The sequence below is a fragment of the Eubalaena glacialis genome, chromosome 8, assembly GCF_028564815.1.
Source record: "Eubalaena glacialis isolate mEubGla1 chromosome 8, mEubGla1.1.hap2.+ XY, whole genome shotgun sequence".
Taxonomy (NCBI): Eukaryota; Metazoa; Chordata; class Mammalia; order Artiodactyla; family Balaenidae; genus Eubalaena; species Eubalaena glacialis.
Genome location: NC_083723.1, coordinates 16,943,920 through 16,966,669, shown reverse-complemented (window position 1 = coordinate 16,966,669; position 22,750 = coordinate 16,943,920). Strand labels below are relative to the sequence as shown.

The window sequence follows — 22,750 nt, the reverse complement described above, 5'->3', positions numbered from 1 at the left end:
CCGGTCGTTAACTTCTCAAGGTAAGAATAGTGCCTTAGTACCTATGATACATACGTTGTACCTGACACATAAGAAGCACCCGGCATGTATTTGCTGAATGAATGAACAGAATCATAAGTGTTAGTGGACATCAACTGTTTTCAACACGTCTACAGATTGTAGAAGAGCTCAACATTGGAACCTGTTCTTTCTCTCACCCCCATCTGACTCCTACTGATTCATGAAAAAGTAATTATGATGACAAACTATTCCCTAGCTCTGGTTACCCTCTCACTTAAGAGAAGAATTAATTTTCTAGTAACTGAATCTGCTCATAGATATGAAATCTACAGCATTTCCTGCAAAATAAGTAATTTTCCTTTATAAATTAAGTACAAGTAATGGGTTCCCTCACAGATTTTAAAATAGTAACCAAAATTAGTCTTGGTCCCCATAATTGGAGGCTAAGTATTTCCTATCCTCAGTGAGTAGGTGGCCACCCTCCTGGCATGAGTTGGGCAGCTGGCTGTGGTCCCTGTCCCCAAATCTCCATCCCTCTCACCAATCCACAGAGCCCTACATCCACAGCGAGATGCAAGTGGCTCATGATAGACAATGAATGTTGGTTAAGTAATTGCGTAGAAGAAAGGAAGGAAGGAAAGGAGGGAAGGAGGGAAGGAGGGAGGAAGGATACCAGCTTCTCTGCTTAGGTAGGAGAGGGGAAAGCTCACCAAGGTACTGGGAACCCGGAGGTGTGGTGCTGGGAGATAACAAATTGCCTAGAAAAGGGGATCTGGCTGGACAGAGCAGACTTTTCAGTAAGTCATATACATAATATCGCCTCAGTCTGGCCTACGTATCCTCTGAACATGACTGAGCAATTTGCCAGCTGGAGTGAATGAGCGTGGATATGAAATTTCCTTAAGTTTTTGGACTTTTAATTTCTATTGGCTTTATGTGTCTCCTTGAAGGCAAACATCTTGCACTAGGCAGTACTTGGGCCCAGGGCAACCTTCTCTGCTGCTTCCTCTCTGGTCGCTTTGCTTCTGGCTCCCTGTCTCCTCCTCTCCTTTGTTTCAGAGCTACTAGGCTTCACCTCGGCCAGGCCCCGGCTGTCTCAGCAGAGAACCCATTGGTCATCTAATCACAACAGAGAGTAGTCCCCACCCCCTCAGCCTCTCTCCTAACTAGTTACGGATCTTAGGAGAGCTTTTTTGCCAGCGAAGGTAAAGTTTCTGAAGCTTCCTTGACTCCTGCTACTGCCCACCCTAACTCGGGCTGCTTGTGGGGCAAAGCTCTGAGCCTGCATCCGTGCAGCTGTGGGAGGATGCGGGAGACATGGTCCCACCTCTCAGCAGGCTCGTGTGGCATTCTGAATCTGCAGAAAGACTGGTAAATTTATTTTCTCTGAGATTATCATGGCAACCATGTATACAAAGTGTTATCTGAATTGTTATCAGGTTGCTGACTCAATAATGCAGCAGAATCGGTTATGTGCTATGAGAATTTATTTCCCAAGAACATTACAAGGATCTGTTGTCCGGGAAGGGGGATGGGCCCTGTTTCCTCGAATGTCAAATGACTAGAAGTTTGGCCTCTTGAATTGACACCAAAAGTATAGGTCTGCAATGTATCCAAGTGCAATCCAGGCTTTACTCTAGCAGACTCAGGGTCCACATTTTCTTTAGTTTCTCTGCCATAGCTACTAAATGTATGGTTTTAGCAAATAATTCTCACTTGTCTCAACAGTACTGAGCAGAAGGGGGGAAGTTGGGAAGTGTCACGTGTGCCCATGAACAGGCTCTTGCACGCACGTGTCCAGCAAGCACACGTCCAGAGGGGGCAGGATGGACCCTGGTTATGGGACACGTATGTCTTTCAGGTTGCCGGCATCATCTCGGCTGGGATTGTGATGATCGCCATCGTTGCCCTGGGGAAGTTTTTGGAACCCTTGCAGAAGGTATAACCCTGCTTCTCGCCACACCGATTACACACTTCCCCTTCACTGCTCTGCCACCCGAGAAATAACAGGGGATTTAGAAGTCATCACATGGAAAACCATTCCCCTGAATAACTCAGCCTTCCCTGTCTCTCTTGGCAGTCGGTCTTGGCAGCTGTTGTAATCGCCAACCTGAAGGGGATGTTTATGCAGGTGTGTGACATTCCTCGTCTGTGGAGGCAGAATAAGACTGATGCTGTAAGTCACTTACCATCCATTTTTCTCTGAAATAAGAATTGCTTCTTATATGCTTCTTGCCATATTATTACATCCCCTTATCTCCTAAGTCTTACTTGCATTTTGGGAACCAGAGCAGAAATTAGAATTTTGTGGATAAGCCAAAGCTGGGAAGTCTTCCACATGAGCTGTGATTTGTGAAGGTCCTGTGTCTCTGGGAAGATCAATATCCGGCAAGAATCCCATATGAGCTCCTTCGTATACCCTCGGCCTTCTAAAGCCAAAAAACAAACAAACAATTTTTTTAAAAAACCCTCTAATTTAGAAAGACAAACAAAACAAAAACAAAGCAAAAACAAAATACGAAACCCCACGTTGATTATAATTTTGATTAAAGTAACCTTTACAAGTCTTCTGAGGGATTGTTAGAAAAAAAAAAAAAAGAAGCTAAACCCTTCAGAGTTCTGCCCTAATTTAAACCAGAACAGATAAAAAGAATGGGAAAACTCCCTATATATCTATATGGAAAGATCTCCAAGACAAATTGTGAAGTAAAAAAGAGACCAGTGCAAAATGGAAGAGTGTGTATACACACTAAAAGAAGGGAAAATAATATATGCTTTGTAGTCATATTTGCTTGTACTTGCCAAAAGAAATGCTGGAGAAAAGTGTGCACATGTGTGTACACACACACACACACACACACACACAGAAATAAACGAGGACACAAGAAAGGAGAGTGGTTGGGAATGGATGGAGAAAGGAGAGAGTTGCAACCAAGACTTTTCACTGCACACTTTTTTTTTTCCGGCCGTGCCGCGCAGCATGCCAGATCTTAGTTCCCCGACCAGTGATCAAACCTGTGGCCCCTGCAGTGGAAGCGCAGAGTCTTAACCACTGGACTGCCAGGAAGTCCCACTGCACACCTTTTTAATACTAATTTTATTTTGAACCATGTCAATATATTACCTATTCAAAAATTAAATTTAAGAATATTTAAATGGAACAGCTGGCCTTTACTGGAAAGGGCAATTTCCACTTCCACTTAAAATATGCAATGAAGTCAGAATATTTTACAAAGCTGTAATTTGTTCATGGACAATTGATCTTATTATTTTTACACGTAATTGCTCACCTGATGGTACCTGATGAATTAACATAATTCCTTTCATTTCCATGTTTTCCTAGGTTATCTGGGTGTTTACGTGCATAGCATCCATCATTCTGGGGCTGGACCTCGGTTTACTAGCTGGCCTTATATTTGGATTTCTGACTGTGGTCCTGAGAGTTCAATTGTGAGTAATATAAGATCCAGGTTATCTATAAACAGGACAACACACCCTGAGATTTTTATATTTCTTTATTGTGATAAATACAATAAAAGCACTCCCTTTCATAATAGTTACTACATATTGAGTGCTTCTACAAATTAAGCGTATGGTGCTTTACACACATTATCATATTTAGTCTTCAAAAAAATCCTGTGAATAGGTTTTACTCTCCTCATTCTAGTAAGATAACTGAAGCTCAGAAAGGTTAAGAACCTTCCCCAAGATCAGCTCGTCAGTGGCAGAGACAGGATTTGAACCCAGATGTATCTCACCCCAAAATCTATGCACTTATTCACATGCTCTACTGCTATGCTCTCCTCCAAGTCATGGTAAGACTAAAAGATACATGATTCAGCAAAAGACTGAAGTTGCTGTATAGTTTCTTTTTAAAATGAGATGATGTCTGAGAGGCACTGGGCCCAAGCCTTGGGCCCAGACAGCTGCTAAATATATTATAGCTCATTTTCTTTTGAAGCTAGTAACCCAGAAGTTATGTAACAACCCAGAACAGGAGACTTTAAAACAGTTGACTGTAGCCAAAATTCATTCAAATCTGCCAAATAAGGTATGTACCCAATAAGCCATACCAATTATGCGAAGTAGACATAATTAGGTCATCTGCAGAGTGAAAGTAGCAAAGACACAGTTCAAAGTAATGGAAAACAATCTGTGAGGCAGCCTAAAGGTGTATGTTTTATCATTTGTTTTGTTTCGACTTTTAAAAAAATTTTTTATTAAAAAAAATCTTTTTTTTGGCCGCGAGGTTGGCGGGATCTTAGTTCCCCAACTGGGGATACACAGGCCCTCGGCAGTGAGAGTGCGGAGTCCTAACCACTGGACCGCCAGGGCATTCCCTTGTTTTGACCCTTGAGAGGTCTTTGGTAGATGCCCTTCTGGGTCTATGGAATTGTTTGAACAGAGAGCAGAAGCGTGCTTCTCTCCTTCCTCAAAACTTCTGTTATCTTCCCAGACTTCTGGTCCATTTTTTGCCTGCGCTTGGGCGATGAAGGAATACGAAACCTGGGGAAACCTCAACACGGATGTCTTCAGCTTAGCATAAGTCCACCTTTCCCATTCCACCAACCAGTTCTCCTTCCCTCCCTCCTTCCCTCCCCTGGCATGTTGGAGACTACCCAAACGCTTGTGTTTACTGCCTCAGCACCCTTAAATGGTTGCCCAAGGGCCCGATAGAGTTCACAAGCGTCCAAAGTACCCAGTGTGCTACTGGGAAACACCTCAGAAACTCTCCTTGGAAGAGAGTTTTGTGCCCTGATGCCTCCGTGTTTACTTTTACTTGTGTGAGTGTGACTGGGGGAGAAGGGTTTTGTAGAGAAAGACTATACAGTTTCTAAGCTTTAAGTTAGAAATCAGCACTGCACAGGAAGCTGAGGAAAATCGGTGGCACCGTTTAGCTGCAGATTTGGTAACGAGGCTTTGAGCCAACAAAAAGCAGTATCCTCCACAGTATTTAATTTCCAGTAATTATAAGGCTGATCCAGAGAGCACATTGCTGAGAGTACCCTAAACAGACACTCTTTCTTCAGGAATTGTATTTAGCATATGTCCCTAGTCACACTTGAAGAATCATGGAATTTATGTGATTGCATCAGAAACAGGAAATCAACAGTCTGGTCGATGGGAAGGACTTATGTCTGGTCCTCCCAGGCTCCTATTTCTATGAAATGAGACTAATTTGATCAGTGCAGACTCCCCATACTTCATCAGAAAGTTGCTATAACTCACAAGTAAGTTCTAGGCACCATGCCAGGCAATGAAGACCCATGGGTTAAAGATAGAGGCTGTGCTCCTCTTCCCTCCAGGGCCTTTTTGAACTTCTCTAAACAGTTTACTCACCAGTAAAAATGAGGATAATACTGCTGATCTTTCAGGGTTATGGTAGGGCTCAAATAAGATTTAACATGTGTGAAAGCTCTTTGCTTATCCTATAAAGTCTTACACATATGAAAGTATGATGCTCATTACTTCTTGCAGGCATCAGAAATGAGGCACACTTCCTTCTTCTCCCCGAATCCTACACAAACACCGGCTGTTCCCTTCAGAGTTAGCTACCGGAAAATGTCATCTGCGATAAAGATAGAGTCCAAAAACACCCAAATTATGGGCTCTTTAGTATCTGTAATTTCTTCTAACTTTTTATTCCAAAATATGCCTGTTCCAAAAAATCCTGACCTTAATTTTTCTTTTTTCAGTCCCTCATGGAACAGCCTTGGAAGTATCCCTAGCACAGACATCTACAAAAGCACCAAGAATTACAAAAACGTAAGTGCCTTTGTGAGACATTGGCTGGACTTGGGTTTGCTAAGCTGGATTTTCAGGGGTTGCATATTTCTCTTTCAGTATGGTAGGGATAAGGTAGCCAAAAAGGGAGGTTACTTCTGTTGGGAAAGTCCAGAAGTCCACTGGGGGGTGTCAGGAAAACGTTCGATCCAATGTGCCCTCTGATATCCTAGGCTTATGTGAATTTTGTCCGTGCTAGTTAAAATGTCATTTTAATGTCAAACCATTGTACAGGGAATTTTTTTAAAAATAGGCAATTCAGTTATCTCCAGAAGTTGAACCAAAATTCTATTCCTCTGAGTGAAGGGTGGCAAAAGACACAAACTTCCAGTTATAAAATAAATAAGTCATGGGAATGTAATGTACAGTGTGAAGACCATAGTTAATAATACTGTATTGCATATTTGAAAGTTCCTAAGAGAGTAGATCTTAAAAGTTCTCATCACACAAAAAATTTTGTAACTATTTATGGTGACAGATGTTAACTAGACTTATTGTGGTGATCATTTTGCAATGTATACAAATATCAGGTTGTACACCTGAAACTAATATGTCAATTATAACTAAAAAAAAAAAGACAGCACCTCAGAGACCTCTAGGACAAAATAAAACATATGTTGTAACAACATTCCCAAAAGAGAAGAAGAGGAAAAAAAAAAAAAAAAACAGACAAAATATTGAATAAGTATCAAAACTTTCCCAAATTTGAGGAAAACCACAATGTACAAATCCAAAATGCCCACTGAACCCAATTAATGTACACACAAAAATCCACACCTAGAAACACTACAGTAACACTGCTGAAAGCCACGATGTTAACAGCAATTTTTTAAGCAGCAAGAGGAAAAAAATTTCTATTTCTCTGCTATGTTATCCTTATCCTCTATGACACTGTCTGAAATCCCTGTAAGATTTTCTTCATTCAATTCTAAGAGAGACGTTCATGTTCTCTGTCACAAAGAACCTTATTTGACATTTTTCTCTATCCTTGGAATTGGAAGAAATAATATATAATACAGAAAATAAAAAACGAAGAAAATAAACATTCCACGGATGGGCTTATGTTCCCTGCAAATAAGATTGCTTAGTGACCACCAGAAGGAACAAACATGAAAAAGCAGAGAAAGAAAGAAAATTCAAGGGGGCGGTCCAAGATGGATTCTGGAACAGGAAGATTCTGAACTCACCTCCTCCTATGGACACACCAAAGCTACAGCTACATATGGAATAATTCTCTCTGAAAAAGAACTGATAACTAGCTGAACAGCTCCTCCACAGCAAGGGATAAAAGGGCCACATCGAAACAAGCAGGAGAGGCAGGGATGCAGTCTCGCCAAAACCCACCCCTGGCTCTGCGTCCCACAATAGGGAGGAATGTCCTAAGTTTGGAGCTATTCCCTGAGGAGCAAGGGGTTTGTACCCCACATCCCTTGGGACCTGCACCAAAGCGTCAAGGCCCCCAAAATGTCTGGTTTTGGAAACCAATACGGCTTACATTCAGGGGCCCCAAGGGGACTGTGGGAATGTGAGATACTCCTTTGGAGGGGCTCACATGTGGGCTCACTCATCCTGGGACCCAGCACGAAGGCAGCAGTTTGAAAGTCCCTGGACTATATGTGAAGGAGATTCATTTGCTAATCTTAAAGCATCTGCCAGAGGGGCAAGGACCACTTGGGACTTGCTTCAGGGATGGAGGCACTGGCAAGTGCCATTTTTGCGCTCTCCCTGTACCTTGCTAGTGTAGGCGGGTGCACCCAGGCACAACCTCAATAAAGCCACAGGTCTGCTCCGCTCCCAGCACTCTTCTCTTGCATCGCTAAAGCTGCAGCATGCCCCACCCTCAGCGCTCTCCTGCAGCCATGCTAAAGCTGGTAGGTGAGCACAGTCCACACAAGGAACACCCCTTGGTTGCCTGGCCCTGGCGGCCCGAGGACCTTGCATGCCTGGGCCCCACAGGACTGTAACAGTTGGAAAGATAGTTCTGGGCAGGCTACCACACCCAGGGTACTACAGAGATAGCAGACAAAACATACCCCAGTCCACCTGTGAAAAAGGCCCATTTATTTACCCTAGAGCTTTAACCTGAGTGACAGCCTTCAGGTTTGCCACACATATAGAGGCTACAGAAATGCTCTCAGGCAGTGTAGGCAGGGAGACGTCATTCTCACACCCTCCCTTGGCCTCGCCACAGCTTGTGGTACCTCCCAGAAAGGAGTTCATCTGAAGCTCCGATTTTTGCAACCATCACCCAGGAGACACCTCCACGTCTCCTGAGGTCAGTAATTGTGGTTCCACAAGACTGTATATATTTTCATACTTTAAAAGCTGCTGCCTGAGGATCTGGCTTCCAATCAGCCCGAAACTAGATGCTGAATGAGATCCCTCCCCTTGGAACACTGACAGGTCTTGGCACACCGTCAACAACTGGGGCCTATCAAAAATAAACCAGGCTAGGGACTTCCCTGGTGGCGCAGTGGTTAAGAATGCGCTTGCCAATGCAGGGGACATGGGTTCGAGCCCTGGTCCGGGAAGATCCCAGATGCCATGGAGCAACTAAGCCCGTGTGCCACAACTACTGAGCCCGCAAGCCACAACTACTGAGCCCACGTGCCGCAACTACTGAAGCCCACGCGCCTAGAACCCATGCTTCGCAACAAGAGAAGCCACCGCAATGAGAACCCTGTGCACCACAATGAAGATAGCCCTCACTTGCCGCAACTAGAGAAAGCCCGCGCGCAGCAACAAAGACCCAACGCAGCCAAAAAATAAATAAATAAATAAATAAAAATTTTTAAAAAAGAAAAAAAAAAGCCAGGCTAATTAGACAAGCACAAAGGTTTGAGAGACACCCAAGAGCTAGGGCAAGGTTGAAATATAAGGTTCATCTCCTATATACGCCACTCCTTCAAGACTAGAAGACTAGAATAGGTAGCCATTTTGCCTAACACATAGAAACAAACACAGAAAATCAAGCAAAATGAGGAAGAAACAGAGGAATATGTTCCAAATGAAAGTACAAGACAAAATTTCAGAAAGAGACTTTAATGAAACAGAGATAAGTAATATACCTGATAAAGTGTTCAAAGTAATGGTTATAAGGGTGCTCAATGAATTCTGGAGAAGAATGGATGACCACAGTGAGAACTTCAACAAAGAGAGAGAAAATATAATAAGAAAGTACCTAACAGAAGTCAAGAGCTGAAGAATACACTAACTGAACTGAAAAATACACTAGAGGGGTTCAACAGCAGACTAGATGAAGCAGAAGAATGGATCAGCAACCTAGAAGACAGGGCACTGGAACTGACCCAAGCAGAACAGCAAAAAGAAAAAAGAATTTTAAAAAGTGAGGATGGCTTAAGGGACCTATGGGACAACATCAAGCAGAATAACATTCACATTTAGGAGTCCCAGAAGGAAAAGAGAGAGACAGAAAGGGGCAGAGAAACTGTTCGAAGAAATAATGGCTGAAAATGTCCCTAACCTGGGGAAGGAAACATTCAGGTCCAGGAAATACAGAGAGTTCTAAATAAGATGAACCCAAAGAGATCTATATCAAGACATTATAAATAAAATGTCAAAAGTTAAAGATAGAGAACCTTAAAGACAGCAAGAGAAAAATAACTTGTTCCGTATAAAGGAACCCCCATAAGATTATCAGCTGATTTTTTAGCAGAAACTTTGCAGGCCAGAAGGAAGTTGCATAATATATTCAGAGTGCTGAAAGGACAAAACTTCCAACCAAGAAAACTCTACCTGGCAAGGTTGTCATTCAGAACTGAAGAAGAGATAAAGTGTTTTCCAGACAAGCAAAAGCTAAAGGAGTTAATCACCACTAAACTGGCTTTACAAAAATGTTAAAGGGATTTCTTTAAACTTAAAGTATAAAAATTCCATCCAAAAGCAGCAGAATACATGTTCTTCCCAAGTGCACATGAAACATTCTCCAGGATAGATAATATATTAGGCTAGGTCACAAAACAAGTCCAACCCATATCATATGAAATCATATTAAACATCTTTTCTGACCACTATGATGTTAAACTAGAAATCAGTTACAAGAAGAAAACTGAAAAAAATGACAAATACATAGAGATTAAACAACATGCTATGAACAAACAATGGGTCAATGAAGAAATCAAAGGGGAAATAAAAAATTACCTTAAGACAAGTGAAAACGGAAATACAACATTCCAAAATCTATGGGATGCAGCAAAAGAAGTTCTAAGAGGGAAGTTCATAGCAATTCAGGCCTACCACAGGAAACAAGAAAAATCTCAAATAAACAATCTAACTTTATACCCAAAGGAACTAGAAAAAGAACAAACTCCTGTTAGAGGAAAGTTGAGGACTGCTGCCCAGCTTCTCTGAGCAATTGTCACTCAGCTCCTAGCTGAATAGCCAAAAACTTAACTGAGTATTTAAGGCATGAAATGATTTAACCTCAGAAAAAAAAATTTTTTTTTTAATGCTAGATTGAAGAACCTGAAGGAGTGAAGATTCTGAGATTTTCTAGTCCTATTTTTTACGGCAATGTCGATGGTTTAAAAAAATGTATCAAGTCCACAGTAAGTATTTTATCCCTAGAAATCTAGTTTCTAACTTCCTTTGAGACGTCATTCACTCTACAGGTATTTAAGGGGCTCAAACGTGGGCATAAGGTCCTATACCCTGTTCCCTTTGTACAGGGCATTAAGAATTATAACATCCTTGCCCTCAAATAACTTTCAATCTATTTGGGAATAGGAACAAACAATAATAACACATATGTTAAAATTCAGGTAGCAATAACTATGCTGGACAAAACCACTAGAGATGTCTCCAGGCAGACTTTGAGTAAGTTCCAAGTAAGTAGTATAGACAGTAAGTGTTAAGATTTCATGGAAGGGAGTGATCCGAGTTAGGTGGACTGATCAGGCTTTGCGTGGCGGTTGGGCAGAAGGAAGGAGATTATGGCAGGTGTTTGGGAACTATATGAGCTGAGAGGAAAATGTGGGAATGTGTATTGGGCAGGGGGTGGGGGAGGGGGGCAGTTGGAATAAAGGGTAAAAAGTATAAGTGGAGTAGATAAGCAGGAAATTCTGGTCTTGAATTCCATGCTATGCTTCAAAGTTGGAGTTTGCCTCTAGATCAGTGTTTTCCTGAAGTTCAAAGGAATGTTCATAGACTTTGCAACAACAAGGGCTTTGTCATGTCAAGCAAATTTGGAAAACACAGACTTAAAGCTAAAAAGGTTATTTTTTGCTGTTTTTTTTTTTTTTTAATTGTCTTGGAGTCTTCAATATGCTACTGCCTTCCCTGAGTCTCTGGGTGGGTGGGTTAGGGTGGCCCGGTAGTGGAGACCGCCATCGGACCTCAGAATTTCTCTTCTGGCAGGATATATCAGCGAATAATACCACTTGAGAAATAGCCTTTCCAGATAAAAATTGCCATTAATGAGCATTAGGAACCAGACGTTTTAACTAACTTGACATTTTTTTTCCAAAGGTTGGATTTGATGCCATTAGAGTGTATAATAAGAGGTTGAAAGCACTGAGGAAAATACAGAAACTCATCAAAAAAGGGCAATTAAGAGCAACAAAGGTGAGACAACATCATTCTTTCCCCTCTGAAATTCTCTCGTTTCTCAGATGAAATAAAAGCAGTTAGACTGTCTAAAATTAAATATACCCTCTTTGGTACCCAGATGTGTACAAGCAGATGACATATGTATGATGGAGAACAGGTGAGTTGTTCTTTTAGGCAAGAGGGAAGGGGAGAGAATAAAATGAAATCAGCAGGGCTCCTTGGAAACAAAGGGTGAGATTTTTTTTTTTTTCTATCATGAAATAAACCTTATTTTTACTGAAAGGAACAAATCAAGTGCTAATTCAATGCCAGAAAATTACTCACAACAGAAGGCAGTCGTAAGTTCATAAACTTTTAGAGCTACAGTAGTTACCTTTTATTCAAACTCTCTTGTCAATGTATCTCTTGGCTAAGTTCTACAATCTTCCAGAAATCAAACATTTCCTCTCTCCACTGCTCTTCCATTTTTCTTCCTAGAGAACATCAGAATTTGGGCTGAGGTAAACCTTATTCCCTAAGAGTTCATCCTCTTGATATTTTGCTTACCAAGAAGCAGTTTGTAGAACTTTTAAGTCATTTTAGATTAATTGTTGAAAGACATCCCAAATCATTAGTAATTGAGCTGGCAGTGTTTTCTTTGTTTAGAATGGCATTATAAGTGATGCTGGTTCATCGAATAATGCTTTTGAGCCTGATGAAGACATCGAAAATCCAGAAGAATTTGATATTCCAACCAAGGAAATAGAGATTCAAGTGGATTGGAACACTGAGCTTCCAATCAAAGTGAATGTTCCTAAAGTGCCGATCCATAGCCTCGTGCTTGACTGTGGAGCTGTCTCTTTCCTGGATGTTGTTGGAGTGAGATCATTGCGTGTGGTAAGGTTCCGGTGTTTCGAATTACATATTTGGAGCTTTGGCAATAGTAAAATGATATGGGTTTCCTGGTCTTGCAAAAGGGTGATTGATTGCATGGGCTCTGTAATTTTTCTAGGGGAATACTTTTGCAATAGAGTGTATTACTTTAAAGCACAGGCTGCAGAGCTGGACTGCCTGTGGTTGAATCCTGGCTCTACCACTTACTAGTGGTGTGACTTTGGGCAAGTTGCTTAATCTGTCTGTACCTCAGTTTCTCCATCTGTAATGTGGGGATAATGATGGTGCCTACTTCATAGAGTTGTGATGAGGATTAAATGAGAAAAGTGAAGAGTGTCTGGCACATAGTCACACATCAGCAAATATTAACATTTATTATGTTTTATTTTTCTGAGAATATATACGACATGGAATATGAAAAGAAAGAAAAATGGGCAAAATCTTGTGTTCAGTATTATGTTTTTATTTGTTATGCGAAGAGCAGCAGAATGAGAAACACGGTAGGACTGGAAAAGCCAGGGATTATCAAGGTTAGATCAGCAGGAAGCAGGTCAGGCATCTAGGAAGTCAAAGAGTTGAGGAGCATGCAGGACAGAAACATTCCTATCAGAAACCAGGTATGCAAGCTCAACTTCAGTGATTCTTCTAACACATAGATGTGCAGTGCCACACGTGTGCCAACCACTTGGCCAGGCACAAGAAACTAATTGTGAAATAGCCATAGTCCCTACCCTCATGGGACTAAGCAGTCTAAGGGGCAAGGCAAATGTTAAGTAATCTTTTAAATAGCAATTGCATTAAGTCCTCCAAAGCAGACTAACTGGATGTCAACTTGACTGGGAGTGTCAAGTTTAGGTGAAGCTTCAGGAAGGTAGGTATCAAGAGGATTGGGCAGAAAAGTAGGCAGGTTCAAGGGAGTAACAATCAGGTATAATAATATCAAACTACCCTCAACTGAGGTTTAGCTTAGCTGGGGCTTCTTGGTACCTCTGCAAGGGGAGGAAATGATTCCAGGGTGCAGGTACTAGGCAGGTCAGGTAGAAGAGTGATTGACAAGAGTGCGAGAATATGCTGATAGGTTCTATTCCAGGTCTCTTAGCAGACCTGGTTATTAGCTCATTTGAGAACACACTCTTGTTCTTCTTTGTGCATTTCACTCTAGGCATTGGCTCAGATCCACCGTAGATTGTGTTGACCAAAGGGTTTAATGAATTACTTTGAGGAAAAGTCAAGATATTTAATGCCAGAATATTTTCTGCACCTAACAAATAGTTGCTTTCAAATGCTATAATGACAATTGTGAAAACTCCGAACTTTATACTTGCATAGAGGTCTTGATCTTTTTTCCCCAGAAACTTCAAGTTCTGTTTTATTATTGTCCATAGGTCTTGTGTCTTGATTCCTTTAAACTTTTCATTTTGAGATAACTGTAGATCCCCATGAAGTTGTAAGAAATAATACAGAGAGATCCTCTGTATCCCTTACCGAGTTTCTTTCAGTGCTATAGTACAAAACTATAGTACAAAATCACAATCAGAGTATTGACACTGCTACAGTCAAAATACAGAGGTCAGTTTTTACATTTGGCATCTGGTGGCCACAAATCCACACCCATATCGCTTCCACTCAAAGATATAAACTCATACTCTTCTTTCCAACCAGCAGAGGCTGCATTAGGAAGCCTCCTGTACTCCTTTCTTTCTTTCCTTCCACAAATATTTATGGAGCACTTCTGTGCTATCCAGTGCTGTTGAGCGCTGGATGTTGCCACCTCTTGAGATATGGTCTTTTCATCCTAAGCATCATCACTGTATGTTGAAAACCTCTATGGTTTTCCAATTTCCAATAACGAACTTTCTTCAAACTCCTGATTCACCACGAAAGTGTTGGAAGTTTCTCCCGAGCAAGTAATTGAATGCTACTGAATTATGGGCAGATAAAGTTACTCATTGTTACAAATTCTCCTTTTTAAATTTTTAGATTGTCAAAGAATTCCAAAGAATTGATGTAAATGTGTACTTTGCATCACTTCAAGGTAAATGCATATACGTACATATCTATCTATAAGACTTTCCCTTAAGCCCTTTCTCCTACCTTGGAATGTGAGTACATGATGTCCAAAGACCTTTTTTTCAAAAACAATTTTTATTGTGGTAAAAGATGTATAACATAAAATTTGCCATTTTAGTCACATTCAAGTGTACAATTAATTCAGTGGCATTAAGTAATTCACCATGTTGTGCAATCATCACAACTATCTTTTCTTTCTTTCCTTTTTTTTTTTTTTGGTCAGTATAAAATTTATTACTGAGATATTTTGCACTGCTTACTTCTGTTCACATCTTTGGGATCCAGTGTGTATTTTACATTTACTGCACATTTTTTGTTGTTGTTGCTGTTGTTAATTTTTGAGTTTTAAAAAAATTTCTTTTTTTAATTGAAGTTTAGTTAATTTACAACATTATATTAGTTTCAGGTATATAGCATAGTGATTTAGCATTTTTGCAGATTATACTCCATTATAGGTTATTACAAGATAATGGCTATAATTCCCTGTGCTATACAGTATGTCCTTGTTGTTTATCTATTTTACACATAGTAGTTTGTATAAAATAGATTGATCTATTAACCTCATACCCCTAATTTGTCCCTCCTCCCTTCCCCCTCCCTTTTGGTAACCACAAGTTTGTTTTCTATATCTGTAGGTCTGTTTCTGTTTTGCATATACATTCATTTGCATTTTTTTAAGATTCCACATACAAGTGATATCATAAACCATTTGTCTTTCTCTGTCTGACTTATTTCACTAAACATAATATTCCCTAGGTCCATTCATGTTGCTGCAAGTGGCAGAATTTCATTCTTTTTTATGGCTGAGTTATATTTCATTTCATATATGCCACATCTTTTTTTTTTTATTGGAGTATAGTTTCTTTACACTGATGTGTATGACACATCTTAATCTAATTATCTGTTGATGGGTACTTGGGTTTCTTCCATGCTATTGTAAATAAAATAGGACCTAATTAAACTTCAAAGCTTTTGCACAGCAAAGGAAACCATCAACAAAATGAAAAGACAACCTACCAAATGGGAGAAAATATTTGCAAATGATGTGACTGACAAGGGGTTAATATCCAAAATACACAGACAGCTACAAATAACAAATGCTGGAGAGGCTGTGGAGAAAAGGGAACCCTCCTACACTGTTGGTGAGGATGTAAGTTGGTGCAGCCACTATGGAAAACAGTATGGAGGTTCCTCAAAAAACTAGAGTTGCCATATGACCCAGCAATCCCACTCCTGGGCATATATCTGGACAAAACTATAATTCAAAAAGATACATGCACCCCTAGGTTCATAGCAGCACCATTCACAATAGCCAAGACATGGAAACAACCTAAATGTCCATTTACAGATGAATGGATAAAGAAGATGAGGTACATATATTCAATGAAATACTACTCAGCCATGAAAAAGAATGAAATAATGCCATTTGCAGCAACACGGATAGACTTACAGATTATCATACTAATTGAAGTAAGTCAGAAAGAGAAAGACAAATACCATATAATATCACTTATATGCAGAATCTAAAATATGACACAAATGAACCTATCTACAAAACAGAAACAGACTCACAGACATAGAGAGCAGACTTGTGGTTGCCAAGGGGGAGAGGGGGTGGGGGAGGGATGGATTGGGAGTTTGGGATTAGCAGATGCAAACTATTATATATTGAATGGATAAACAACAAGATCCTACTATATAGCACAGGGAACTATATTCAATATTCTGTGATAAACCATAATGGAAAAGAATATAAAAAAAGAATGTATATATATATGTATAACTGAATCAATTTACTGTACAGCAGAAATTAACACAACATTGTAAATCAACTATACTTCAATAAAAAAAATTTTGAAAAAAAAATACAGACAGCTCATACAACTCAATATCAAAAAACCAAACAACCCAATAAAAAAGTGGGCAGAAGACCTGAACAGACATTTTTCTAAAGAAGACATACAGATGGCTAACAGGCACATGAAAAGATGTTCAACATTGCTAATTATTAGAGAAATGCAAATCAAACAACAATGAGATACCACCTCACATCTGTCAGAATTTCTATCATTAAAAAGTCTACAATTAAAAATGTTGGTAAGGATGTGGAGAAAAGGAACCCCTTGTACACTGTTCGTGGGAATGTAAATTGGTGCAGCCACTGTGGAAAACAGTATGCAGGTTTCTCAAAAAACTAAAAATAGAAGTACCATAGGATCCAACAATTCTACTCCTGGGTATATATCTGGAAAAAAATGAAAACACTAATTCAAAAAGATACATGTGCCCCAGAGTTCATCACAGCTATCTATTTTCAAAAATTTCATTGCCACAAACAGAAACTCTACCCATTAAATAATCACTTTGAAGGCCTTTTTGAACCTAGAAAGATTACTTCCAATTTGTGCCACAGAGCTGATGATGCATGGAAACCTATGTCCTGACAGCAGTGCAGGATCAGTGGAGAAAAACTGTCATGGGGAGAGCAGAGCTAGAGATGACTTAGACCCCTTAGAACTAGAGGAACTTCCAGGGTATGAGTCTGTGTCTGTCTATGTACAAGTGTGTGTAGGAAAATACTAGTGCTTAGGCTGAGTTCTCTAGAAGCAGAGCCTGAGATAAGGATTCTTGCATAAGTGACTTATTGAGAGAGTACAGTGGAAAATTCATGAAGGAGTGAGGGAAACAGGATAGGGCAGGGGGAGAAGACAAAGACTTGGCTTCAGAATCTACTTAGTCTGACTTCACAGGGAACACACAACAAGAAAAGCACCAGATGGTTACCCTTCCTTGAGGGGAAGGGGGCTGGCTGGCCCTTTTACCTCCGTATCAGTCAGTCCGTGGCTGCAGGCCACCCGAGGGAGAGGGTGTAACCTCCCAGGCCTTTTCAGGAGAGACAGCTCCCATTGGCCAAAGAAAGCTCTCCGGAGAAGGGCACAGCTGTGAACCATTAGCAGCCAGACTCATAGCAGCTGGGGGACGGGAAAAAGGGATGTGGCTGGGAAACACCACCATCTAACGCAACCAGTTATGGTATCACCATTCCATGTGCTACTGGAAAAGAAACTCTGTCTAGAGCAGGATCACATTTTGGAAATGAGAAAAAAGAATTAAAAGGAGGAGGTATAAAAACTTAGCACTGAAAAAAAAAACAAAACTTAGCACTGGTTGATGTTATAAAAATAGCTTTTCCTAGAGACTAACTAAACATTATCTCTTTCTTTTGAAGATCATGTGATAGAAAAGCTGGAGAAATGTGGTTTCTTTAATGATAACATCAGAAAGGACATATTCTTTTTGACTGTCCACGATGCTGTCCTCCATCTCCAGAACCAGGTGAAATCCCAAGAGGTTCAAGATTCCATTTTAGAAACGGTAAACAGTGAATCTTTCTACATATATATCTTTCCTAAACTACCATGATTTCTGTAAATGGCAAAAATTCCACAAATCTAGGTTTGAATCCCAGCCCGGTGGGATTTTAAGCCATCTACTTAACTTTTCAGAGCCTTAGTTTTCTCATTAGTAAAATGGGAGTAAAAACATTTACCTTGCTGGGTACATATGAAGACTAAATGTGAGAGTTTATAGGAAAACACCTGGTATTAGCTAGTACAATGTTAGTTCTACAATGTGTGGGTTTACTAATAAAAGTAGGCATTAGCCATAGTTACTTTTTAGAATATAGGCACCGAATCTTGGATCTTCTGTGATTTGTGTATAAAATGCAATTTAGGGCTTCCCTGGTGGCGCAGTGGTTAAGAATCTGCCTGCCAATGCAGGGGACATGAGTTCGAGCCCTGGTCCGGGAAGATTCCACATGTCGCGGAGCAACTAAGCCTGTGCGGCACAACTACTGGGCCTGTGCTCTAAAACCCGTGAGCCACAACTACTGAGCCTGTGTGCCACAACTACTGAAACCCGTGCGCCTAGAGCCCGTGCTCCACAACAAGAGAAGCCACTGCAATGAGAAGCCTGCGCACCACAACGAAGAGTAGCCTCCACTCGCCGCAACTAGAGAAAGCCCTTGTGCAGCAACAAAGACCCAATGCAGCCAAAAATAAATAAAATTTTTTTAAAATGCCATTTAAATTCTCAGCAGTCTGGAAACTCTTGATTATCAATATATATATATATTTTTTGGCTGCACTGAACGGCTTGCGGGATCTTAATTCCCTGACCAGGGATCAAACCTGCGCCCCCTGCAGTGGAAGCGTGGAGTCCTAACCACTGGACCACCAGGGAATTCCCTAGCAATGTCTTTAAATAGGATCCGTTAGGTCGTAAGTGATTTTTGAAAAAGAAAAAAAAAAAAAAAAAAATGAAAGCCATGAATCAGCCCAGAGTTTATTCGTCACAAAACAGGGTAGACCCTGATTTTCCACAGGCCTCCTTATTTTGTCATTTCTCCTGTAAAACACCCAGGAGAGTTGAGCATTCTGATGTGGGTCATTGGGCTGGGCCTGGTACAAGAGCCTCATCTCTCATGGACTTTCTCACTGTGAATTTGGGAAACTAAAACAAATGCCTATAAAAATAACAACAATAATAATTATTCTGGTGACACAGACTACTGTATTTTAAATTGCTTTCCCTTTTTTCCTAAGAGTGGGATAAGCAGATTCTTACTGTAGATTGGAAGTTAATATTTGAAGTGAAACTAATTTAGAAAACAATAATACATTATTCTTTTCACCTATTGTTAGTGGAAAGATTGTTCTGCTTAATGCTGCTAGAGAATATACTAGTCCTAAATACCAAGATGTGGATCTTAAATACAAAAAAAAAAAAGGCGCTACATGCAAGATGCTCAGCTTTGAAAACTCATAAACCTTTTTTAAAAAATATCTAAAAGTTCTCTAACCCACAGGTAACAACAAAGCAAGATCATGTAACAAGAACTGGGTTATTTATTTGTGAGATTAAAAGTAGCTAAAAAGCCCTCTGAAATGTCACTCTTGCCTTGATATACATTTAGAGTGGCTTTGGGAATACCCTTTATGCATAACACAAAGTCCAGATTGTTACTGGTTTCCTCTGTGTGGAAGATTAAATTACATACTACAGCTAAAAAGCAGAACTTTCCTGAACAACTACTTGGTTCATAGATGTTGGTTTCCATCTCCAGTAACATTAATTCCCATCCAATTCAACTTGAGACTGTTTATGGCCATCACTCAGGAGCCCTTCACTGGGCATTCACTGCATGCTCAATGCTGTACTAAGTGTGCTTAGCTTGGCCATTGAAAGAAAACTACTATTGACTGCTGAATCATTTAGGCAGACAGGGTGACTTGTTAAGAGGCATACACTTCAGAGGTTGGGGAAGAAAGCTGCAAAGGAGGTTAGACAATGGAGAACTATACTAGTTCACACTTGAATGTGAAAAAAATGGTATAGGGAGAATTCTAAGTGGGAAATATAAAAGGACAAGAAAGTGGAAAAAGATTTTGAAGTATGTAGATTATAAATGAGAGGCACCAGCAAAGCTTCAAATCGTTTTCAGTGAAGTATCAGGTGGGTTAATGCTCTTACACCTCCAATAAATATTCTCCGTGTTCTCTTTGTCAAGATCACCCTCATCCAAGACTGTAAAGATCCTCTTGAATTAATGGAAGCAGAGCTGATTGAAGAAGAACTTGATGTCCAAGATGAGGTATGATCATTATGTTCATTCAAAGAAAATAATTTGGATTAAATAGAATAATATTTGTAGTATTAAAACTACTTGATAAAAACTATTCAGGGAAAAGAATTTTTTAAAAATACCAAGAGGATGGCTTCATAGAAAGGGAAAAATGGAAAACAAGGGTTCTCCCTTGAAGACATAGTACCTGGGGGGACCTTTTGTCCCAGGCATACAGGCGTGATCAGCAACTGGAAGCAGCCAACACATTGGTCCTGATTTTATACCTAAGCGTCTGCATACCTTCTTTTCCAGAGACCCAAGGCCAGTGAGATAGGAGAAAGGTGAATGGAGGGAATTTTTAAACCAGGAGTTTCATAAGCTTCAGAAATAGAACGTGAGCAGTAGGAACCTCATGACTTTTCTTCATCTGACTGATGACGGCTTAAAAAAGAGACTGATTCTGTGTATTTCTGATGCCACTGGGGCATCAGACTATTCCTAGGAAACTTGACTGAAACTTACAGTATCTGATCGAACTTTGTGGCTCCGTCACTCAGTAAAATGGGACCAAAAAAAGAAGATCAAAGAATTTCTAAGTTGAAAGATGTCTAGAAATCAGGTAGCCCCACATTCTCGGCCATGCAGAAATCTCTCCTACCCCATCCTTAAGGATGTTGTCTCAGCTTTTGTGTGAACATTTCTAGACATTGCCAACTAGCAGCAAAGGGAGTTTGCTACATAGTTGAATTCTCTAAGTGTTAGCTGTGCTTACAAACTAGATTCACCCTTTCTCTAATAATCATCCAGTGGACTGAGATCATTTTGGTTGCTTTCTCTGCACAGTCCTTAAATATTTGAGAGCAGCTTTCACATTTCCAACAGACTGTATCCTGGGTGAGACTCCTCCAGTTCCCTTTACTGTTCCTCATAGACATGAAATTTGTTAATCCTTCCCTGGTCAAGAAGGGGACATAAAACCCCAGATGGGGTCAACTCTGACCTACCTTGATTTCATCAAGATATTTACATTACCGTGACTTAAGAATGGGTTTATTTTCATAGTAGCCACATCAAAATCTTTGCTTCTACTGAGCAGGGGTCAACTAAAGACTTGGGCATTTTCACATGAACTGTGGTCTAGCTGGGCTCTCCATTTATATTTATATAATTGATTTTGGCCCTAATGCAGAACTACACATTCTTCTGCTAGATTACAGCTTCCTGGTTCCAGTTTATTGACATTGTTTTGAATACTAAAGCTATCATCCAGCATATTAACTATGTAACCCCACTGGGTGCCATATGCAAATCTGGATAAGCAGGACTTCTCTGCTGTATTCCAGGTCCTGATAAAAATGTTGAAAAGAATAACACTCAAACCCCAATGATAAAATCAGGCAGTGAGGATGACAGGCAGAGAAAATTTTTGTGGAAGAAATACACTAAGTAGAGTGAAAATCAGGGGTTCCACATTTTAGCCCATCAGCTTGGTGAGGCCAGGAATTTCATTACTGAGCTGTGAAGTCCTTCCAGCTTTAGTAGTTTATGACTACGGATATAGGGCCAACTTAGTTGAGTGAAAACTCATATATCAAAACTGGAACTTAAGAAGTTGCCACACTATATAGAAGTATTTTTGATGCCACATAAAAGCATCATTCAGGTAGGGTTCCTGTAGATAGGCAAACAGAGTGGTTTTCAGGGCCTGGGCTTAGAACCAACAGACTTGAGTGCTGGCCCTGATTCTGCAACTTACCAGCTGGGTAGCTTAGGGCAATTTACTTATCCTGTCTTCGTTTTAGTTTCTTCATGTAAAATAGAAATAATAATACCTCACAGAGTTGCGACAATTAACGGGTACACGTACAGGAATAAAACAGTGCCTTGTACATAGTAAGTACTCAAGAAATAGTAATTATTGTTTTAAAAATACATCCAATTAAAGTATGATGAAGTACAAAATTAAGTTTTTACCCTCCTTTTATTGTGATGCTATACACCTAAGTAAATGTAAGCAACCAACACTACACAAACATATTTGCAAAAAAGATAAGGTAGACTTCAGGAGAATTCAGTTGCATCAACACTGTTTCCCCTTTGCCTCCACAGGCTATGCGAAGACTTGCATCCTGAAATTGGGCTCAGGAGGTTGCTCTAAGCAAGGACTGCAAGGCAAATTTTACCACCATGTAATTCTATGCAAATATTTTCTGCATTGACTATTTTCTTCAAACTTGAAACACTCATTCTTTTCCATTAGACTTTTTTAAATCTTTGATTTTTTTTTTTAACCTCTTAACCACTGAAAGAAAAGCACTAAGATTGTTTCTAGGCTTTATTTATAAAATGAGTAGCTTATTTCTAAAATGGTGAAGAAAAAAGTTTAACAATGTCCAGGATCTGAGGATATTATGCTGCTGTTCCCCATGACAGATCTGCTGACAGTGTTCATGTGGGTACATGTGTACCTCTGTGCAGCTGGGGCAAGTGTCACCCAACAGCCTCTGTGGCAGGCAGGTGAGGCAGGAATGATTATCCTATAGAAAAATCTATTTCTGACTGACCTTGATACCCATGAGCTAAACTGATCACAGTGAGTAAAGGTTAAAATATAATTATTAATGTACTTACCAATAAATGCCTTTAAAAACCCCCTTTGGTAAATGCATCAAGAAAAGGTTTTAAAAATGCAAATTTGGTTAGTACTTAGTAATGTAGTATTACTATATGTGACCAGATATGTAACCAGAATTCAGAATAAAGGAAATGGTTCACTTAAAAGCCATAGAATTGGGCTGATACATTTTAGAAACACTGACTCAGAGA

At 40.0% G+C, this 22,750-nt stretch overlaps 1 protein-coding gene across 1 annotated transcript in view; it reads left to right on the top strand.

Moving 5' to 3' along the window:
• SLC26A4 (solute carrier family 26 member 4) overlaps positions 1 to 22,057 on the top strand; it is a 47,559-nt gene extending 25,502 nt beyond the window's left edge. The window contains exons 10-20 of the mRNA XM_061197592.1: positions 1,862 to 1,939; positions 2,081 to 2,176; positions 3,344 to 3,450; positions 5,697 to 5,766; positions 10,260 to 10,352; positions 11,272 to 11,367; positions 11,998 to 12,228; positions 14,206 to 14,260; positions 17,525 to 17,670; positions 19,868 to 19,951; positions 22,034 to 22,057. Coding sequence (XP_061053575.1) covers positions 1,862 to 1,939; positions 2,081 to 2,176; positions 3,344 to 3,450; positions 5,697 to 5,766; positions 10,260 to 10,352; positions 11,272 to 11,367; positions 11,998 to 12,228; positions 14,206 to 14,260; positions 17,525 to 17,670; positions 19,868 to 19,951; positions 22,034 to 22,057 — 1,080 coding nt within the window. The remainder of the gene's footprint in view (positions 1 to 1,861; positions 1,940 to 2,080; positions 2,177 to 3,343; positions 3,451 to 5,696; positions 5,767 to 10,259; positions 10,353 to 11,271; positions 11,368 to 11,997; positions 12,229 to 14,205; positions 14,261 to 17,524; positions 17,671 to 19,867; positions 19,952 to 22,033) is intronic.
• Positions 22,058 to 22,750: the final 693 nt, after the last annotated feature.